At 39.9% G+C, this 22,330-nt stretch overlaps 1 protein-coding gene and 7 non-coding genes across 8 annotated transcripts in view; 1 reads left to right on the top strand and 7 right to left on the bottom strand.

Moving 5' to 3' along the window:
- Positions 1 to 7: 7 nt before the first annotated feature.
- On the bottom strand, positions 8 to 79 carry trnac-gca (transfer RNA cysteine (anticodon GCA)). The gene has a single exon. It is a non-coding gene; the product is annotated as a tRNA-Cys (tRNA).
- Positions 80 to 4,080: 4,001 nt separating this feature from the next.
- On the bottom strand, positions 4,081 to 4,152 carry trnac-gca (transfer RNA cysteine (anticodon GCA)). Its single transcript has one exon. It is a non-coding gene; the product is annotated as a tRNA-Cys (tRNA).
- Positions 4,153 to 4,948: 796 nt separating this feature from the next.
- Positions 4,949 to 5,020, bottom strand: trnac-gca (transfer RNA cysteine (anticodon GCA)). The gene has a single exon. It is a non-coding gene; the product is annotated as a tRNA-Cys (tRNA).
- A 1,282-nt stretch (positions 5,021 to 6,302) lies between these two features.
- On the bottom strand, positions 6,303 to 6,374 carry trnac-gca (transfer RNA cysteine (anticodon GCA)). The gene has a single exon. It is a non-coding gene; the product is annotated as a tRNA-Cys (tRNA).
- Positions 6,375 to 6,619: 245 nt separating this feature from the next.
- Positions 6,620 to 6,691, bottom strand: trnac-gca (transfer RNA cysteine (anticodon GCA)). Its single transcript has one exon. It is a non-coding gene; the product is annotated as a tRNA-Cys (tRNA).
- Positions 6,692 to 7,147: 456 nt separating this feature from the next.
- Positions 7,148 to 7,219, bottom strand: trnac-gca (transfer RNA cysteine (anticodon GCA)). Its single transcript has one exon. It is a non-coding gene; the product is annotated as a tRNA-Cys (tRNA).
- Positions 7,220 to 7,683: 464 nt separating this feature from the next.
- Positions 7,684 to 7,755, bottom strand: trnac-gca (transfer RNA cysteine (anticodon GCA)). The gene has a single exon. It is a non-coding gene; the product is annotated as a tRNA-Cys (tRNA).
- A 9,599-nt stretch (positions 7,756 to 17,354) lies between these two features.
- The window catches only part of pdgfba (platelet-derived growth factor beta polypeptide a), a 14,772-nt gene continuing 9,796 nt past the window's right edge, over positions 17,355 to 22,330 (top strand). The window contains exon 1 of the mRNA XM_019253814.2: positions 17,355 to 18,296. Within this exon, the coding sequence (XP_019109359.1) occupies positions 18,225 to 18,296 (72 nt within the window). The 5' untranslated portion in view covers positions 17,355 to 18,224. The remainder of the gene's footprint in view (positions 18,297 to 22,330) is intronic.

Below are 22,330 nucleotides of genomic sequence, written 5' to 3'. Positions count from 1 at the left end.
ACTCTATAGGGGGCACCCAGATTTGAACTGGGGACCTCTTGATCTGCAGTCAAATGCTCTACCACTGAGCTATACCCCCACACATGCAGGTGAGCAGCTCTGACACTCAACTACCGCCCTTGTTCTTTTTAGTATCCAACGCTTCTGGTCACTTCAGACTTGAAAAGTGGTGGTACAAGGACTAAACTGGTCACTTCAGACTTGAAAAGTGGTGGTACAAGGACTAAACTTTTATAATTTATGAAAAAAGTCCTGTTATAGGTGGAAGTCATGTCTGTGACTATTTAATCCATCACATCATCAGTCCATTGGAAGAACTTTGCTTGAAGCAAAGTTGAAGCTTTGTTAGTTCTGCTGAATGTCATCTTGTTACCCATCTCTCTCTATCTCTCTTTCTCTCCCCACATTCCTGTCACTCTTCAGCACTCTCTCTATACAATAAAAGCTTCAAAAGGCCAAAAAAAAACAACATGTCAGAGCAAATCTCTAATAATTAGATATGTTGCTGTCTTATATTTATTTATTATTGTTCAGAAATGTTATCAGGTCAATAATGAGATGTTTTGGCCTTTAAGTCTTAAAGTAATGGACATACACCATTCAGAATTTTCAGTATATAAAATGGGTTTCTTGTTTGGAAGACATCATACTTTATTAGCCTTATAGTGTTCACCTGCTTTCTCAGTCTGAACAACATTCAAAATGGTAGAACAATGACCCTGACTGCAGGGTCATACATACCCCTATGCACAGGCCCAATATACTGAAGTCCGTGCGTGAATGGATGAGCTTGTCCTGAGAGGTTAGTACTCCTCCTCTGCTGACGCATTTCCTCTGCTCCACATGTCTGTACAGACTTTTCTTAGCAGCTCTGTAAAAACCACAACTGTGCAAATTTGCACAGAAAAACCACCAAAACTTCCCCAGATGGCAAGTTTAGGGAAGTGGCTTTCCTTCGAGGATGTGTGATATGTGTATTTGCGTCTGCTGTACGTGCCTTTTAAGCCCCAGTTGTGTGCGTACTATGTGTGTTCATCATCCACTTCAGCTTGTGCCTTTTCTGCGACACTTATGACACTTTGTTCCAAAATTAAGTCCAAGTTCATTTTTATCTGTTTGCCATCGTGTCTGCAAAATAACCCCCGGCTGGAAAGAGCTGTGGTTTTGCCTCACTGAACGTCGTTCATCTCGAAAGGTTAACTGCTGAGTCTTATAAAGGTGGGAAACACAGGTGCAGGAAAGTTTTGAGTTATTTCAGATCTCTTAGCAGTCTTTCTTTGAAGAATAGGAAGAGGAAAGAAACTTAACAGCAATTTTCAGATGAATATATACAATGTATTCCTCAGGACAGTTTAACTCTACAAGGCTGCAGCAGAGATTGCACCAGTGACATTTCAATTACACAACAGTCTCTAACCACAACCCTGTCACCTTAACTTAACCCTGTTTCTTGTTACACAAATGTTTGGAATGATGCTCTACAGCACAAGTCATTAATAGGCGGTCCGCGGTCCAGAGATTGGTCTGGGTGACGGCAAGGATGTCAGCCAATCACAGGCAGGGTAAGACAGGCCTTCACTGAATAGAGCAGCAGTGACAGTGACATAGAAAAATATAAAGGAGTGAGAAAAGCAGCCAAATTGTGAGTAGTTGACACTGAAAGCCAGCTTTTTTTCTTTTTTAGATATTTTAGGCTTTATTTGACAGAGGCAGCTGACAAGTGACTGAAATGTGGAGAGAGAAAGATGGGGAATGACATGTAGCAAAGGGCCAGAGGTTGGATTCGAACCCTTGGCCGCCGCTTCAAGGACTGAGCCTTTGTACATGGGATGGATACTCTACCAACCAACACCCCTGAAAGCAGGATTTTAATTTGGAAGCCTGCAGCCAAGTCAAGCCAATAACTTATTATCATTATTATTATTGATTATGTAAGTACTTTTTATTTATAATTCTTAGTTGAATGTCAAATTTACTTTGCTTTGACTTTTCCTGTTTATTTTATTTATTATTTATATTTTGTAGCTCTCCAGAGTCCAGAGTTGCACTGAAAATACATATTTTTGACATGATGTTGAATTATAGCTTTCTTTGTTTGATTTGAGTTGTTGGCAATGCTGCTTCAATATATATAAAATAATTGTAATGTATAACTAAATTATAATGCAACTTAAACATGATGATGCTGCGGACCTAAACCTAAACATGAGAAGATCTTCTCTATCCGGACCTCCTGAAATGACTACCCCATTTCTACAGGATCTCAATTTTATCCAAAGATGGGGCTCAGTTCCCTACATCTGTCTTTGCTATTGAAAACTAGATTCTAGTGGTACATTTCTTAATTAACTTAAAGGAGTAGCCAGTGCAGCTGGAGTGAGCTCTCAAAAGATTTATTTATCTAAATCTAATTTTGTTGTTGCCTTGTGAATCCTCCGAATCTCATTTTGGTGAGTGAAAAACCAGAGCAGAAAATGTCAACCTTTTTCCCCGAGGGGAGATGGGCCTGGGTGAAGGAGGTGCTTCCCAGTTTCAAGGCCATCATTTGTTTTTACAACGGATAATCCTGTCAAAGCTTCACTACACTAATTTGCAGACAAGTTAGGCCAACATTGCTCCACACTGCAATGAACATTTCAATCATTACTTCTTTTTATTTTTCATATTTACTCTTAATAGGGCACTTGAAAGATGGATGAGAAAGACAGAGAGCCTCATTCACACTTGGCAACTCTCCCTCTTCCTATAAGATCTTGTCAACAACATAGTGAACATCTTATGAACGTGCATGAAGGGGCTGTTTGATGTATGACACCAAGACCTTATAGGAGACCTATGGAAAACACTTGGTGGCCTGGTTGTGAAAGGATCACAAGGCAACAAACAACAGAAGGATTGAGTGTGACAGGAAGAGGAGGAGAATGAGGAAGAGGAAGAAAAAAGGGAGTGAGGAAGAGGAGGATGAATGTGCAAGACTTCCAACCCTAAAGGGCAGTCTTTGAGGAGCTTCAGAAGACATGGAGGAAGAAAAAATAGATTTTTTTTCTTCTTTCAGAAGGTTGAGGAAGGGGACCCTCCTACAGCAATACAAGGGGAAATTCCCACCAACTGAATGAACCACCCCTCAGATCAAAGTGTGTGTGTGTGCATATGTATATGTGTGTGATAACCCTGCTACACCTGTGAGCAGAGCCACCCCTACTTTAAGAGGTGAGAAGAAGAGGAGCTCAAAGGGGGGAGGGATGCAGGCATTAAAAACTACTTGGAAACATGACACTTTCGTGTTGCAGCGTAACCAAGCAGAACCAAACACAGTTTGTTATGGTAATAACACACATGCTTACATACTGTATACACCTGCTACAGCAGGCTGTAATCAGAAGAATGTCTGTGTCAGTGCAGTAACAGTAATTTTAACAGTGTTGTTGTGCTGGGTTTTCAGTAGAGCTGCTGTAATGTAAAGGTGTATTACTGTTTCATCACGTCATATTATAATATTGCATTGTAGCACATTATTATAGAATATTAAATTTTATCACGTATCATGTTGTACAAAATCCAAATATTTTCTCATAATGCACTGTATAATTTCAGTTGTTGTTGAATTAAAGTTCAAACTTTGTGAGCTCTGTAATGCTCTACCACTGAGCTATACCCCCACACGTGGCTCAACAGCTCTACCAGTCAATCACTGCATTTGTCCTATTTAGTATCCAATGCTTCTGGTCACTTCAGACTTGAAAAGTGGTGGTACAAGGACTGAACTTTTATAATTTATGAAAAAAGGTCCTGTTATAAGTGGAAGTCATGTCTGTGACTATGTAATCCATGGCAAGATGGAACCAAGAATAGTAAAGATGTCCATGTAGAAACTAATACTTCTGGTCACTTTAGACTTGAAAAATGGTGGTAAAGGATAGAAGTTTTATACTTTAAAAGACACTGGTGCTCTTTCTTTCTGGAAGTCATGTCTGTGACAACCCAATAATGTACAGGAAGCTTTCACTTCACTGATACATTCACATCATGAAAGCACTGGAAGAACTTAACTTGAAGTTATAACAGTCTTTATAGTTTTATAGGGGGCACCCAGATTTGAACTGGGGACCTCTTGATCTGCAGTCAAATGCTCTACCACTGAGCTATACCCCCACGGACATGTGTGCCTTCACAGCGCTACCAGTCAATCATCTCACTTGTTCTTTTTAGTATCCAATGCTTTTGGCCACTTTAGACTTGAAAAGTGGTGGTAAAGGGATTGAAGTTTTATACTTTATGAAGAAAGGTGCTGTTTCTAGCTGGAAGTCATGTATGTGACTATGTAATCCATGACAATAACGCACTTTGTGTACTGGAAGATGTCAGGTTACTGACACACTCACATCATCAGACCACTGGAAGAACTTTGCTTGACAACTCTATCAACCAACCACAGCACTTGTCCTTTTTCCATTCAGTTTTTGTCACTGTAGACCTAAAAAGTGCTGGAAAAAGGGTTCAACTTTTATACTTTATGAAGAAAGGTGCTGTCTCTAGCTGGATGTCATATCTGTGACTATGTGTTTAATTGTAAAAAGGCATTTGATGCACTTTATGTAATGGAAAATTTACTGAAAGAGTGTCATCATCGGACCTGTGCTTGAAATAAAGTTTAAGCTTCATGCGCTCCACAGGGGGCACCCAGATTGCAGTCAAATGCTCTACCACTGAGCTATACCCTGACCCATGCAAGCCAGCAGCTCTACCACTCAACCATACTTGTCCTTTTTAGTATCCAATGCTTCTGGTCACTTTAGACTTGAAAAGTTGTGGTAAAAGGATATAAGTTTCATAAAGGAAGGTGCTGTTTCTAGTTGGAAGTCATGTCTGTGACTATGTAAACTATTGTAACAAGGGATGTTCCATGTACTGGAAGCTTGACCCAAAGTTGAAGCTTCATGAACTCTATAGGGAGCACCCAGATTTGAACTGGGGACCTCTTGATCTGCAGTCAAATGCTCTACCACTGAGCTATACCCCCACAAACACAAGCAAGCAGCTCTACCACTCAAACACAGCGCAAATCACTTTAGACTTGATAAGTGGTGGTAAAAGTATTCAAGTTTTATAAAGGAAGATAGTGTTTCTAGCTGAAAGTCATGTCTGTGATTATGTAATATATTGTAACGATGCATTTAAGGCGCTTTATGTACTGGAAGATTTCATTTTACCAATATAGTCAAATCATCAAAACCTTGGAAGAACTTTGCTTGAATCAAAGTTGAAACTTTAAGCTCTCTGTAGGGCGCATCCAGATTTGCACCTTGGAAGGCTAACACCAAAACCCCACTGCACACGTCTCTGGAGTGTCGCGATTTTGGTCAAATTGATGTGTGCTGCTCGCGTCAAGATGAAAACTAACCACGTGGAGGGGGTGGGGTTTGAAACTAGAATTGTATTACTCGCAATGACACAAAGCTCAGGGGCCTGGTGGGGTTTGGGTGTTATATTAGAAGTAAAGTTGAGAAGTTGTGAGCATTGTAGGGGGCATCCAGATGACTGGGTGACCCACTGAGTTATACCCCCACACATAGAGGTCAGCAGCTCTGCCACTCAACTGCCGCACTTGTCCTTTTTAGTATCCAATGCTTCTGGTCATTTTAGACTTAAAAATGGTGGTAAAAGGATTCAAGTTTTATACTTAATGACGAAAGGTGCTGTTTCCATCTGGAAGTCTGGAAGTCAAGTCATGTTGAGGAGCCCCCAAGATTTCTCAACCACTGCACTTTTCCTTTTTAGAATCTAATACTTCTTGTCATTTTAGACTTGAAAAATGGTTGTAAAGGATTGAAGTTTTATACTTTAAAAGGAAAGGTGCTGTTTCTATCTGGAAGATTTTAGTTTTCTGATACATTCACATTATGAGAGCATTGGAAGAGCTTCACTTGAAATTAAGTTGTAACATTGTGAGCTCTAGGGGGCACCCAGAGTTGAGGCTTGGGACCTCTTGATCTGCAGTCAGATGCTCTACCACTGAGCTATACCCCCACATGTGTGCCTCCACAGCTCTACCAGTCAATTATCTCACTTGTCCTGTTTTAGTATCCAATGCTTCTGGCCACTTTAGACTTAAAAAGTGGTGGTAAAAGGGTTCAACTTTTATACTTTACGAAGAAAGGTGCTTTCTCTAGCTGGATGTCATATATGTGACTATGTGTTTAATTGTAAGGTATATGATGCACTTAATGTAATGGAAAATTTACTGAAAGAGTGTCATCATCAGACCTGTGCTTAAAATAAAGTTTAAGCTTCATGCGCTCTGCAGGGGGCACCCAGATTTGAACTGGGGACCTCTTGATCTGCAGTCAAATGCTCTACCACTGAGCTATACCCCCACATATGCAACTTGACAGCTCTACCAGTCAGTCACTGCATTTGTCCTATTTAGTATCCAATGCTTCTAGTCACTTCAGACTTGAAAAGTGGTGGTACAAGGACTGAACTTTTATAATTTATGAAAAAATGTCCTGTTATAGGTGGAAGTCATGTCTGTGACTATGTAATCCATGGCAAGGTGTAACATCATCAATCCATTGGAAAATCTGTGCTTGAAACAAAGCTGAAGCTTTGTAAACTCTGTAGGGGGCACCCAGATTTGAACTGGGGACCTCTTGATCTGCAGTCAAATGCTCTACCACTGAGCTATACCCCCACACATGCAAGACAGTAGCGCTACCAGTCAACCGCAGCGCTTGTCCTATTCAGTATCCAATGCTTCTGGCCACTTTAGGGTGGATATAAACAGGATCTAGAATCCTTGCAAAACTAGTTAGTTTTTCAGTTCATTGAGTGAGGATGGTCCGTTTCGGTCCGCAATGCAGGGGTGTCAGCAGAAAAAAACACTGCTGTACGGGAGAGAGGTTCTTCCATTGGGGTTGCTGGGGGCGTGTCTTTATGTGCTGAACGTAACTGCTGTAAAACAATCAGGAAACTTCACGAAGAAGGTGCAGTTTCAAACTGGAAGTCATGTATGTGACTACGTAATGTCCTGTAATTTTGCATTTAAGGCACCTCAGGTACTAGAAGAGTTCAGTTTACTGAAACACTGTCACCCCACACCAATGGAAGACTTACACGAGAAGCAAAGTTTAGACATTGTGAGCAACGTAGGGGGCACCCAGATTTGAACTGGGGAGCTCTTGATCTGCAGTCAAATGCTCTACCACTGAGCTATACCCCGACACATGCAAGTCAGTAGCGCTACCAGTCAACCGCAGAGCTTGTCCTATTCAGTATCCAATGCTTCTGGCCACTTTAGGGTGGATATAAACAGGATCCAGAATCCTGGCAAAACTAGTTAGTTTTTCAGTTCATTGAGTGAGGGTGGTCCGTTTCCGCACAGGCGGTCCGCAATGCAGGGGTGTCAGCAGAAAAAAACACTGCTGTACGGGAGAGAGGTTCTTCCATTGGGGTTGCTGGGGGCGTGTGTTTATGTGCTGAACGTAAGTGCTGTAAAACAATCAGGAAACTTCATGAAGAAAGGTGCAGTTTCGAACTGGAAGTCATGTATGTGACTACGTAATGTCTTGTAATTATGCATTTAAGGCACTTCAGGTACTAGAAGCGTTCAGTTTACTGAAACACTGTCACCCGACACCATTGGAAGACTTACGAGAAGTAAAGTTCAGACATTGTGAGCTACGTAGGGGGCACCCAGATTTGAACTGGGGACCTCTTGATCTGCAGTCAAATGCTCTACCACTGAGCTATACCCCCACACATGCAAAGGGAAAGCTCTACCAGTCAACCACTGCACTTGTCCTATTCAGTATCCAATGCTTCTGGTCACTTTAGGCTGGATTCACACAGGATCCGGTGCTCCGGCAAAAACTGGCTGTAACAGCATGAACTGCAGTCAAATGGAAGGTATGTCTGAAAAGGTAGATTGATGCAGAAACACCACAGTAGCTCATTAACTCAACACAGTGGAAACATCAACAGGGAACAAATTAAGTTCGTATCCATGGGTTATGTTCTGGTGTTTTTGTTGTCACATGGAGCACACAGACTCATAAGATCTAATGACCTCATATAATTTCATGGAAGAAAATAGGTCAAAACAGTGCTAACAGTTAGGAGTTTTGAGTTATATATATATGTATGGATAGTTTGGAAAAATAATGCTGAGAACAATTGTTTTAATCTGCTGCAGATGCAGTGAAGAGAGATTTGGATGGAGAGAGGGAGGGAGAGGAGAGGACGATAATAAAAAGGTGATGAAGAAGGATGTGGGTGAAATCGACAGTGATGATGATAATGATGTGGAGCCATACAGCTCAATCTCCTGTGCTAGAAATTGTCTGTACTCATGCTGCAGTCTGGTGCTATGGATAAACGTGCTCTTTAAACGGCACATATACAGTATGTTAATACAGATGACGACAATGTTGTCCAGTCATGCTGTCATGTGTTTATCACTAATCTAGTCATGCTACTGTACAGGTCCATATAAAGTCATAACAACATAACAACTGCATCCGCTGTTTCCACAGTAATGAGGAAAAAACGTCTGCTGCATTTCTTCCTGTTTTTTCCCTTGGCCAAGGGGTCCAATTCCCACATGACCTAGAGAGGGGAAAAACGGGCACACACACATGGAGATTATGCCAGTGCCACGTAATGTTACATTTGCTTAGGCACTGATGAAGTCTAGACTTTTCTTGCTGGGATCTTTCCAAGTCCCTTCTTTAAAGCTTTTTACATCCAGTGAAATTGTAGTGTATCTGGAATTAATATTTCCATGTGATTGAGGAGCAAACTATGTCTTACACATTTCAGACCATATGAATTTAGACTGATGGTTTTCAAAGTATACTTTTATATTCAGCAGTGTTACATTTTCAGTAAAGCTATATAACGGTATTGTTTTTTTAAATTATTAGGATATTTTTATATATTAAGTTTATTTTTTGTGTGTGTTTCAGTTTCTTTAATTTTGGAGGCTGTTTGAAGTCACCATACTGGTGTATGATGTGTATGCATATGGAAGGAAAGTGTGAATGTTTTCCCTTTTTTAAATTGTGTTCATTGCTTTAAAGTTTTAGAGATAAGTTCAGTAATAATAAGATTAGATATAATAATATATAAATATAATATATAATAAGATTTTTATGTTGTACAGACAAAACTGTGAAAAGGATTTAAAGAAATAAATGATCAGTATGAAAGCCTTCAGCGAACCCCGCTCATCTTGTAGCTATGACAGGGAATATATGTAGTCAGATCTGAGTTTACATGTGTCGGTAATGGCGCACACTTACGAGAGACACTTGCCTGGGTGTGACCGACTGCCGTGCTTCCGGTGATCTCTCCCCCTTGCTTAATCAAAACGCCGCAATGGAGCAATAACTGCAAAGTGATGACCGAGAGCGTTTCACTGAGATACATGACTTATGTACGTTTGGTCAGAGAGTGAAAGACACAGAGAGACTAATTCAACTCACCCAGAGTGGTTCAGCGGACATGTCCCTGTAGTCCTGGAGCTGAGAATACAGCCCGTTTTTAATCATTCAAATTTGGCTGGGTGGTTAATAACACTTTCTTCTTTAATCTGACAAACTCAAAACAGATATTTATTTTTACTTTACACAGACTTAAGAATTAAATAAATAGCATCAATTAATCGATGTGGTGTGTCCAGAAATAGTGACAATGACTATAAATCAGCAATATATACTGCATATGTAAGGCTTATATTCAGTGTAGTCCAGGAAGGGATGCCACATTTTCTTAAATATATTGGTAAATTAAGTTTCTCTAGTTTTAAGTGTTGTGTATAATCGTCTAACCACAAAATATAACTGGGAGACTGCAGGTTTTTCCAGTAGGAGAATGAACCTCTATGCTAATAACATTATAAAGGTTGCAATTGTGTAATTAGCTTCTCTAAAACAGCGGTCCCCAACCTTTTCTGCGCCACGGACCGATTTCATGTAAGACAATATTTTCACGGACCGGCCTTAAAGGTGTGGGGGTAAATACGACAAAATAAAATGATGCAACTGGCATAAAAACATATATAAAGTGCATAAAAATACAACTCACCATTACGCTGAATTAGAGGAAGCCGTGAGCTTGTTTCTCCGCAACGAACCGGTCCCATCTAGGAGTAATGGGAGACAATGACACCCGAAGTGTGTTTCTTATGTCCAGTCTATGGCGTAATTTTCTTTTGGTCGCTGAAGAAGCTTTCCAAAGACTTTTGTTTTTTTTACAAATTTTTGCTAGCTTTGAGGGCTTAACTGGGGTAATGTATCACGTGAGCGAGACGAGCGTCTTGACTTGTCTTAACCTGTGTCAATCTATATATATATGTATATATATATACATATTTCTGTGCGGCCCGTTACTAAATGACCCATAGACCGGTACAAGTCCGCGGCCCAGTGGTTGGGGAACGCTGCTCTAAAAGAACAATGCAATGAGATGCCAAAATGCAATGAGATGCCAAATTTGGCGGGCACAGTTAAGATTTCTAATGTCTGTAAGAACTTGAAAGTGTAGTGCATTTTAGCTTCACTTCAGAAAGTGATAAGGCAGTATGTTTTGAGATAGATGCTAAAGTGCTAGTTAAATAAATGCGTCACAACTTTTTACCAACCCGTGCCTTTTTAATTTTTTTGCCCCTGCCCTTCAGACAGCCTAAGTCCGCCAGTGGTGGGCAGTAATGTCGCCGGTATATGTGACTTGAAGTTAATGAGCTGAATCATGTACAGCTGTTGTTATGTTCATCATGACCTTGACAGACTACGGTTATACTGTGAAGCTCTGAGGTGTGTGTGGGCCTGTGTTGACTGTCTGGATGTGGGGGTGTATCTGAAAAGCAGTGTGTACTCTCAGTCAGCTCTTCCTGTATAAATAAAAGGCGGTCCTCAGTGTTTCACACTCCTGAACCTGGTGACAGCCATGTTCCACAGCTGCTCCACACTCGCTGCCTCATTGTGCTGTTTGTATATTTAGCTGCTTCGTTCCACTTCCTCTGCTGTTGACGGTGGGAAAACAGACAACAATACAGCCGTGATTCTGTTCTCCCTCCCTCTCCTTTTCCTCTCCTCTCAGCATCCTCCCCCTCCTCCCCTTTTCCTCCCTCACACCTTCCCTTGACTCAGTGCTTAGTCCTCATTCGCTTTCCATCTCATCAAAGCGTTCTTTGAGAAAGAAACTGTGAAGTGATTCACAGAGCCACAACAATGCCAATGGGCAGCCATGTTTTTTCGGAGCACACTTAGTTTTGGACTAACACCAATTCAATTATTAGGGCCAGAAATGGAGTAAGAGTTTGTAAAATCTAAATCAAGACCACAGCCAGATGTTAGTCATAGTCACAATCTGGCAAAGTTGAACTTTACTATTCTTGGTTCCATTGTAGCTAATCCATTGTTTACTTCAACAAATGTCCAATTGTCATATTAGCTGGTGGATTCAAAGCTGCTCACTTTATTTTTTAAAGAGTTCACATACTTGGTGATGCACATACTCAGATCACTGATTAATGTTACTTAGGCTTACATAACTGTGACATACATTCATGTTATTTCTAGATGGATATGTAATTATTGATGTCTTACTTCAAGTAAATCAGTCATTATCGTCCTTTGCTGCTATGATGATGACGACGATGATGATGATAAAGTTCCTTCTTGACTACAGCTTCAAATCTAGACAACACAGAATAAAATAGTATTTTCTTTTTTTTTCTTTTTTTTTTGCCCAGCTATTCATTTCATCACACACTTACATTTTCTTCATGAATTTATTACCCTTTCACTGTAAAGGCCAGCTGTATCTCAGATACCGTCTATTCAGTGTTTGTGTCTCCACACACTGAATCGGCGGGGGTGTGAGCATTTTGCAGCTGGTAATCGCAAAAGAATTTCATTAGTCTGACTTTTAGTGAGAAATGTGTAGTGGTTTGTTTGTTTGAGTGCAAATGCTGTTACAGATTTCCAACAACAGTGAAGTGAATGCATCTATTTCTTTATTTGAATGACGTTGAATTTTTGGCACCAAAACTCATTTAAATGTCACTGCAGTATAAATGAATCAGCAGCTGCCTTCAAGCTAAAATGACCTGAAGTGTTGTAATTGTATATGAATGGATTTCTCTTGTCTACCTTAAAAGGGCTATATTATCCACCTGCTTAAAGTCATACAAATGTTAGTATTAACAACACTTTACTTACCAGTCTAGAAGAACTTGAGTTCAGCACCATAACTTTATCCCTTTACTTGCCAAGAGCTGTTTCTAGTGTTGGAAAGAAGTGCTGATGAAATAGTAGACAGTGGTTAGTGCACTCCTTTTTTGTCTACTTTGGAGAAGTAGAAGTGGGTTGTGGGTTAAGGTTGGTTCAATCTCTGGCTTTTCCTGTCTTCCTGAAGTTAAAAGTGGTATTGAGCAAGACATGCTATTGTACATTTAATATATCTGGTGAATATATTTTCTTAGTTAATTAAATAGAATTTCAACTTAAGGATAAATAATGTTCTTGTTAAAGTGTGTTATATTAAGTGCATTCACCTCCAGAGGAAGAAGAATTAAAAATCATTAGTTCATCTGAATAAAAATGATTTTTTTGGATTAAGTCTAAGAATTTCAAAACACAGTTACAGCTCAGTGTGGCGTGATCACATTTTGCAGGGCATAGTTTCCTCAATTTTCTGTCATCATGACATCACTGGCCTGAAATGTCACCCTACTTATGTAAACAAAATTCTCTAAAATGATAACTGTCTTCCTGCAGTGCTTGGTAGTGTGGTGTAAATAAACCTAGCAGCTAAAACCAAAAGGTTCTCTGTCATTGATCCTGTGGGATTTATCAGAGATAATCTTTGCCAGAAAAACCACTACAGATCTAATATGCTCTGATTCAGACAGGCTGGCTAGACGGCAGCAGGATGGGTTGCAGAGGTCGTGTGTTGTGACCTTTGTTTGAACTCTGGTTTGAACTTGCAGCAGTTGTTTGCCTTATCCTGCAACTGGCTTGGGTGACAGAGGAAGTTGGCAAGAAGAGAGGAAGAAAGAAATTCACTCTATTAATTAGATCAGGATATTGGACAGGAAGTTAATTAACACTCTCACACACAAGTCCAGGGAGGTTTAAAAGAGTAACGGTGACGTGAGGGGAGAGAAGGGTGAAAAGAGAGGAGACAAAACCAAATAAATGGAATGAAAAAGCAGCCTTCAAAAGAACCAAAACAGACTGATAGTCTTACTTGAACTAACCCAATTTAAAACTTCTTTTAACTTAATGTAAAACCTCCATGAGTGCTTCTCTGTTGTCTGGTCAGGAAAAGTGTCTCTTTGTTTCTCTAATCTCAATAAAGCTTCTGACATTTTGTGAAACACATTTAAGTCCTGTTTTAACAACATACCTACTGTGCAAAGAGTACGTCCACGTTAGGGTTGAAATCTGTCGAAGCCTCTCTCCATTTGAGCCTTTGGCCATTTGAGCCTTCGGTTTTTCTCAGGGGCGAATTATTTGTGTTTCAGTGTGCATGGGGTTAATAGAGCTTTCCCAAAACAATGATGGAAACCTGATTACATAGTCTCTAATTGTCTCTGTGATGCCATTGAGCTGAACACAAAGCTCAATGACATGCAGTGTATTTATGTTGATTTTATCAGACAACATCATAATCATTAATAATTTGTTCAGCTGCCTTTGTTGTTGTGCATGTTTTACACGGTCACCTGATTAATGGACGGCCCACTCTACCGTCTGAGTCACAGAGAAGTAGTGTACACCATCAAAAGTTAGTAACCTGAGGATTAATCTGAGATTTTTTCTGGGTAATATCGGAGTGACCTTTAATTGGTTTTGTCTCGTAAGTAATATCAGCTGGCTGCTTCATTTTGTGTTGTTGCACTTACTTAATGTTCAACTCGTTTTTGATCATAAGTGATCACAACAAATTAATGGAGGCACTAAATTGCAAAAAATAAAAAACTTTCAAACTTTCTTTATTCTGCAAAAGTAAATGAGTTTACAGTCCAAAACACACACAATCAATTCATTTGGAAGCTAAAAAATGGCATATAAGAAATTAAATACATAAAAGGTTAATACAGCCAATCTGTCACTGTCTTGCAATCCAACACCACAAAGGTACAGTACAGTTATGTCAAAAGTGCAAAAGCTGTAAGTGTCTTTATCTATACACAGTGTGAACTAAGTCATATGACTTCTGGAATAAAACCAAACTTGTCTCTATTTGTTTAGCATGTAGGCAATCTAAAGCACATTCCTTTCATATGAGGCATTGACACTGACACAAATCCTGCTTCACTAGTCTAAATCTTGTTCTATGAATAAAAAGAAATCTAACCTTTTGTCATTTACATCCCAACTTTTGATTTGATTTCTGATCAGTTCACTTTTTGGTTCCCTGCCATGGTTTATTTTGTCTGGATAACCTGCCAGTTACATCTCAAACACAGAATATACGCGCATTCACAAGTTGTCTTTTGCCAAATGAGTATTAATCTTAGGGTTTAGTAAAGGGAAAGATGACATTTGCTCACCTCAAACAAAGATAATTAATCGTTTTAATAAATGAATGTAATTCTTAAATTGTTTAGAAGAAATAAACATTTAATACAATAAAAATATTTAACACACTGGCCTCCATTGACTGAAAAATGCAGTCTCATGATTGAACCTACTTGCTGACCCTGGCTGACACGTTTTACAGTCGGTATGAGAACTTGTGGGCTTGCACAATGACAGGCCTTAATTTAGCTGACACTGGATGCTCAGTTGCAAGTCACTTGTTAAATGTTATTCATGTTTTGTTGACTGGCTGATGTTGTTTTTGTATTTTGTCCTGTTTCATTATGTCTCAACTCTTTTAACATGTGCCTGCGATATTGTCGGCCACAGCTATTAATCCTATTTAAGTGTGTATTGTGATTTTTTTTTTGGCTGTGTAAATTAATTGTATATGTGTACTTCTATATGAAGGCTTGTGTGATTCAGGGTTCCCCTTAAGGGACAAAGAAAGCATTTTAAATTGAAGTGAGTTTAGCTAAATTGTTGAAAATGACAATTTTGCTGCCTCTGTGCTTCCCACAGGTTTGCAGTGGCTCTGAAATTATGCACCCGTGACTTCAAGTGAGCTGTGGATTCATTCCACATTATTTCACCTGGTCAAACACACGCGCACGCACACATGCGTAGTACATCTCCTTCCTGTCGGACATACTGGGAATTCCATGTTGCATATCGAGGACTGACAGCAAGCAGCACTGTCAACCTGATACCCTCTCGAGTTGTCACACACGCACATACGCTGCGGCCAATATTGAGATGAGGTGAGGTGACAGCACTGTGTCCCTGCAGTCTGTCAATCACTCCATACACTGTGCATGAAGGTAAAAGGTCAGTGTTTACATTGGTACGTGACTAAGTGTGTGTGTGCATAGTCCAGGAATAGCAGCACAGGGATGCCTGCTTCCTCTGTCTTCCTTCTACAGAAAGGAAGAATCTGCCATGACCTCAGCTTCCATGGTGACCCATCCAGCTGTGACCCTGCAATGAAACACAGAGCTTGTACTAGAAAACAGTCTGCTATTGGAAAAACAAGCCTGACCATGTCCTCTGTGGTCAGTGGTCTTCTCAATTCAAGACAAAACATAAATTAAAAAATAGAGGCAGCAAACACATTAAAGATGTTTAGATTTGTTTGCACGAGGTTGGAGAACATACATTTCTAACGTGAGCCCAACAAAAGACACATTTCACATCATTATATAGACTAGTGTATGAAAATATGAATATGCAAAGCCTATTTTCCCATCCTTCTACTCATTTTGTCTGACACACAGTATTTCATTGTTCATTCAATGTTACATCTTTGAGATCTTGTCGATAAAAAGTTGTACTAAACCTCTGAATACTGCAAGCCATTCCTGAGAGTCTAATAATAGATATTCAAACGTTGTTCATTCATCTCAGCACGATAACCATAAGAATTTGCTTCCAGTTTTTCAGTCATATCATTTGCAATACAAATGACCCCCAACCGCAGAGATGGAACCAACATGATTAGAATTAGTTTGTCATGGTATGTAGTTACATAAGAAGTAAATGTAGGAGCAGTGGTGGCGGTATATTAAGACTATTTAATGTGTTCCAGGTTTGAAAGACCCTTTCTGCACAATTCAAACAACAACAGTAAATGATTTCTAAATGCCTTCGCTGGGTTTGTACAAACTTTCTTGACCTCTTTCTTTTGCTCTGTTTGCCAACCCCGCCCTTCAATTCAAATAATAATCCAAGCAGATTATAACAAATGGTAGTGGATTTTTTTTTTTTTTAGAAGACCATTTGTTCCAGGTCTGACTCATAACTAGTTGGAATTACTGATGATGTAATGCACTTTCTGCATTAGAGGGACTGAAACAGAACAAATGTGTTTTCAAAACTAATATTCATTGTGCCATGAAGGTCCTTATTATCATACTTCAACAAAGATTGCTCTTGTGTACTTATGGTGACCTCGTTATATTTTAAAAGTGCAATCTTTGATTCAAAAGTAGTCAAAAGTTTTGACTACTTCAACACTGCATGTAAACGCACAAACTGAGTATACAAACAGGTTATTCCCACTGGGGAAAAAATAAAAAACAAACATTTAATCAGTTTCTTTACATGGCATTTTATGATATTATCATGCAACAGAGTTTTAATCATCCTTATCATGGCTCAAGACTTTCCCTTTAAGAGCACCCATGGGAGCTCAGATCTCCTTGCTCCTAATAAGGAGGTGGTAAACCCTGCCTTGAAGAGGAGAGGAGAGGAGAGGAGAGGAGAGGAGACGAGCAGGGGCCCTGGCACAAATTTGAGGACCAGAGTCAAGTCAGCATGAGAATTTAGACTTCAAGTAAGGAACTTTCAAAGTAAAACTTTTAATTACTCCTGTGTCACATTTTCATTACGGAGATATAAAGTGAAAATAATAACAGCTACATATGAGGAGTGGAAAATAACAAAGGAATGTTTTCTTTCTGGTTTTATTTACATCCAGAATATTTTCACAGCATAAATTTAGATTAATGTTATAGTGCAACTAAATTATCAAGAAAACAGTCTCCGTCACAAATTATTAAACTTGAATTTGCAGTTTTATCCTATCAATTATTCTTTTAATGTAGCATATATTTTAAATGTATCATTTTTTGATAGAGATCATGACAATATAGGCCAAATGCAAAATCGGTGTCTTATTTTGAAAGAAGAAATAACCCAGTTTCCGGTGTGATCCGACTTTTCTCTGTCTAACTTGATGCTTAAAACTTCAGGAGGGAGGCCCTGAGTCTGTGGAAAAGCTGCTCACCGCTCAAGAGGCAACCAGTCAGTCAGGAGAAGCGCGAGAAGCGAGAACAACCTGATCTAGCGGCGCTGGTGAACGAAAGACAACAGAGACACAGAGACACAGTGAGATATATAGAGCCAGGAGTTATCGGTAAGAGAGGCGCTCAGACAGAGAAAGACAGACTATTTGCAGTCAAGGGAATCGCATTGGGATGAGAATAATCTGACTTTTTGCAGCGGGGCGCACAGAGAATTACGCACGAACGCGCCAGTCCAAGGTGAACCAACTTTTACGCACGGACTTTTGGAGATGCGGGTCTTCACTCATGGGGAGAATGCTGCATTGTTATAATTAACTGCGATTTAGGAACGGGAGCTGGTCATATGATCATTTCTGACTGGAGCTCTGACCTGAAAGTGGACGCATCCAGCACTTTTGCACATATTGTCGAATACGTTTTTTAAAAAAAATCACACATTTGGAGACATTGTTGGGATCTTAGCTGGGGCTTACTGGGACTATATCTTACACTGCAGACTGATAATAGGAGCTGTGTGACTGTAACCCTCGTGTACCACAACACCCTGCGTTACGCACCTGTCCCTCAGTACCCTTGACTACTCCTCTTCTGAGTTTTCAAAACAGCAGTATGGACAGAGTCAGACGTCTAGCCTGCGTGTGAGTCACCGTGAGCAAACACTTGGACAAGCGGCGCTTATAGGCAGTGACACATCTGAGGATATTTAACAGTACGTGCCTTACAAGCGACCAGCACAAGACACCGGGACGAGGCTCGGTGCAGGCGGGAGATTGGACGCCGAGGTGCTAAATGCCCAGCCGGTCGCTTGCGGCTCCTCAGGCTGGGCGGCAACATGAGGTCCTGGGTCCTGCTGCTGCTGCTGGCTGCGCTCTCAGCGGCCCGTCTGCGGTTAGGAAGCGCTGAGGTAAGACGTGGGGATGTGCCGGTAATCATTTTGACCTCTAGTCGATGAAGGGAAACTAACAGACATGGATTTAAAATCCACATTTCTACTAAATAACCGTCCGTAAACTATTGATTTTAGGATAGATGCTTTAAAGATGTAGTGGTTTATAGTAATATTTTATGGTAATCATTATAAGCAACCAACCATATAACATGTGCATGCTCCTTTATGTCTGTTACGACTCTGTGTGATGGGGAATTTAGTCAGCTTTGATTTGCAGCCTCAAATACTTTTGTCAAGTCTATAATAATAATCAGGTGAGTTGAGCCCCATCCCTGGTTACACTGGAAGGAAGATTTCAGTGACACACGGATAAAGAGAAAACTATCACCATTATGTTACCACTCAAATACTTATGATGGAGTATTGTTGTCATGAATTATGTGCCTGGACGCCTTTACTGATAACTAAAAACAGCAATAGCTCAGAGAAAGTTGAGAAAGACTTACAAAGAACATGTAAGTTCATGTTCTGACACTGGCAGTCATGGAATGATACCATATCTTGACTGATAAGAATTTCTTGGACTCTTAAGAAGCCTACATACATCATCATCCCCTGAAGTGATTCTACAAACTGTGCAGTGGATGTTTTGTGTAACAGTTTGGCTACAGGGCAAAAAAAACAATGCACAGTTCTGTGTGTGTGTGTGTGTGTGTGTGTGTGTGTGACAGTCTGTACATCAGTGCACCTAGTTTTCCCCTCTTGTGACTCTGCAGCGTGTGTCATATGATGGATCTGTTTCTCTCTTCATTTCCATGTTTCATGACAGTGATTCTCTGGAAGTGTTGCAAAGAAGAGTTTTGCTGTCAGAGGGAGGGAGAGGGTGAGGCAGGCCCTTGGCTAGTGGCCCAGTAGCAGGAGTTAATCTACAGTAATGAAGCTGGAGCCATAATCCATCTATGAGCCCAGCTGCTGTTTTCACTATCACTATCACTCCACTACTGAAATTATCTTTCTCTGAGATGTATTCTCTTTCAGCATTGTTTGTGCTGCCACCTTATTCAGCTCAGTGTTTCTACCAGACACCTGTTTCTTTAGCTGGCAGACAACAGAAACTTTCATCTGGCCAAATAAATTAAAGGTAGAAAAGTTTGCTCATAACTCGAAATGAGCATCTTTTCTCAGGCTGAAACAGCATTGTGTATGAATGGACGGCAACAGTTTTGCTCTGGGCCAATGATGCTTGTCCTCTTGATTTGGACATGCATAGCCTACATAACCCTACAGTATTATCTTCTTTTTAAAAGCTAAGATGGAACTTTTGACACAGGGGTGGCAAAGTGTCTCACAAGTCCTGCAGTTTATGTCCTCATTTGGTCACATCCCATCTCCAGCACTTGTCAGTCATGTGGATGAGTTGTCAGATGACCTCATGCAAGGCTTTCTTCACTTGTTGGTCTCCTCAAAAGCATATAAGAGTTTTTTCTATTGGCTGAAGATTTAGCAACAAACATGACATGGGTATGTCAAGAAAAAAAAAAACTATATTATGGTTCAAAGAAAGCACAACACTCTTGGTAATAGGTGGGATATGATCAATGGATTGTGGCGTTTCATACTTTTTGCACCCAACCATCAACAATCAGAATTTTTCATATAGTATATCTATTACGCTGCTTCTGCCTTTGCTACTTTGTCCTTTAATATAGCTGATGCTGTTGTTTTTGGACTGAGGACTTTGTATTTCTACTTTATCCTACCTGACCCATTCTATGCCATAACTATGAGTACATTCATAGCTCCTTTATACCTTGGACTGGTCTTTATTTTGTTTTTTCACAGTTTTTTTGTTTGTTTGTTTGTTTGTTTTTAGCTTTATCATACTACTGTTCTTACAACTTATGCAGGAATCTCACAGCATCTCTTCCTCAAAGGAACTGCATCCTGAAACTGTTGGAACCAATACTTGGAGAACACACTGATATCCAGATCATTCCAGTTCATGCAGTGTAAATGTAATGCTACAAACATTGAGTGGCAGCAGGCAGAAGCTGAGGGCACTTTTGTCATTGTTTGGTTAGCTGTTGTTGGACTTAAACCTGTAATCCTGTGGTCTGCAGGACAATCACAGAAACTATTAGCATGCTTGGTTACATAAAACTGACATCTTTTGGAAATCTGACATTTTTTTATTTAAAGAAACACTGACCTGCCTTATGACCCGAGCGTGGGAAAGCATCAAGTCCAACTCTGTGACTCTAATCCTCTTCTTGTCACTGTGGTGGAAAAATGGAGACATCTTTGACGTCTTAGTTTTGCCACATCTGTCTGTGGAAAAGATTTTGTCACACACCTAAACACACGCATAGACAAGTTATTCAGCAAAGTCACTACAGGTTCACTAAGGCTGACATAATAACGATATCCAGAAAATATTATCATATCATTTATGAAAGGTCATTTACTGTGCAGCTGATGTGTCTATGAGCAATCCAATCAAACCTCACTGCTTACACAGTGTGTTCAAGAATGCACACACACACACACATACACACACACACACACCGATGGTTGATACGGTTCATCTTTAGCTCCATTTAAACAGAACTGGAGATAAAAACACACAAAACATTCACACATGAGATCAGACCTCAATTCTTTCATTATGTGCTGTTCAAATGACAATTGTTCATCATCATCAGCACTCACTCACAAACACACACGCAGCTGATTGGTAGCTTTTGAGCAAGTTGCTGTCAGACTATTGTCTCTGCAGGCGAGCTTAAATGATTTGCTGCTGCCCGGCCTGATCCATTTTACATAAGAACAACAACTAATCTGCCAGGGATTTCACGGACGCTGTGTGCTCTGTGTGTGTGTGTGTATATTTGTGTGTTCGCACACATCTGGGTGCAGGACCAGTGTAGCTGCGTATGTGTTATTGGGCATATGTGCTTGTGTTTTCGTACATGTGCAGTGGGGCTGTTGTGGCTCTTGTGCGTGCATGTGTGTCAGATAGAAAAGCGCAGTGGCGCATAAGAGTATTTGTATGTAAGCCCCTTGTGGTGCAGTATTAGAGGAAAAATCTAGTCAGAGATTCTAGTAGACAGTTAGAAATAATGGGAATAATAATAATCATAAATAATATATATAATTAAAAAGTAATATAGATGTGTGGATCAGAGGTCCGCATTTCTTTAAAGGATAGAAAAAAAGATAAAATCTCTAGGTACGAAAGTTACAGATACAAAAAAAAAGTTTGTTGTAATGTAAATAAACACCTAAAATTAAAATGAACTGCTGGCATCAATATCATTTTCAATTTATTTTCAACTTTCTGCAACAACAGATAACAATCGTATTAATAATATTCTTTATTCTTTATAATTAATATTCTTGCTTTCAGTGAGACATCCAACAGCTGAAGGGCTTTTACTGTGAAACAGCTGCAGGCATGCAGCTAACAGTATCAGCTAGCTCAAATATCTGCTGTTAATTGAGCTTTTTTGGCCCTTTTTATATCGAATTAGTTTAAAAGTTGCACTGGAGGACTGGAATTGAATTCAGTGTAAATACTATGACAATGTAGCCTGAACTAGAAAGTAGCTCACTGTTCATGGAGCAGTGTGTTGTGTATGGTTGCACCTAATGATTAGTTTCATTATAAGTTAATGAGATGATCAGTTTGGGTCTATAACATGGCAGACAAGAGTGAAAAATGTCCATCATGATTACATGAAGCCCAAATGAATGCCCCCAAACAGCAGCCAATAAAAAGATATTTTACTTTGATAAAAGACAAAGAGATGCAGCAAACAACATTTGGGATTTGGGAATGTTTGAAGTTTTGTACGAAAATGACTTAATTGACGCTGATTGTTTCAGCTCTGGTCTTTTGGTGGTCTAATAACACACTGTGCAGGTGGAGAATTAACCAGGCAGACAGGTTTATTCCCTTACACAAAAACCCGGCTCCTCTTCTTTCTCCTCTGTGGTTATCTTCATCTTGTCTCCTCTTTTCTTTCCTCCTCCACCCTCCTTTCTGTTCT

This window comes from Larimichthys crocea, chromosome X, assembly GCF_000972845.2.
Source record: "Larimichthys crocea isolate SSNF chromosome X, L_crocea_2.0, whole genome shotgun sequence".
Taxonomy (NCBI): domain Eukaryota; kingdom Metazoa; phylum Chordata; class Actinopteri; family Sciaenidae; genus Larimichthys; species Larimichthys crocea.
Note: the sequence above shows the minus strand (reverse complement) of the source record. Positions and strands in the feature narration are given on the sequence as shown.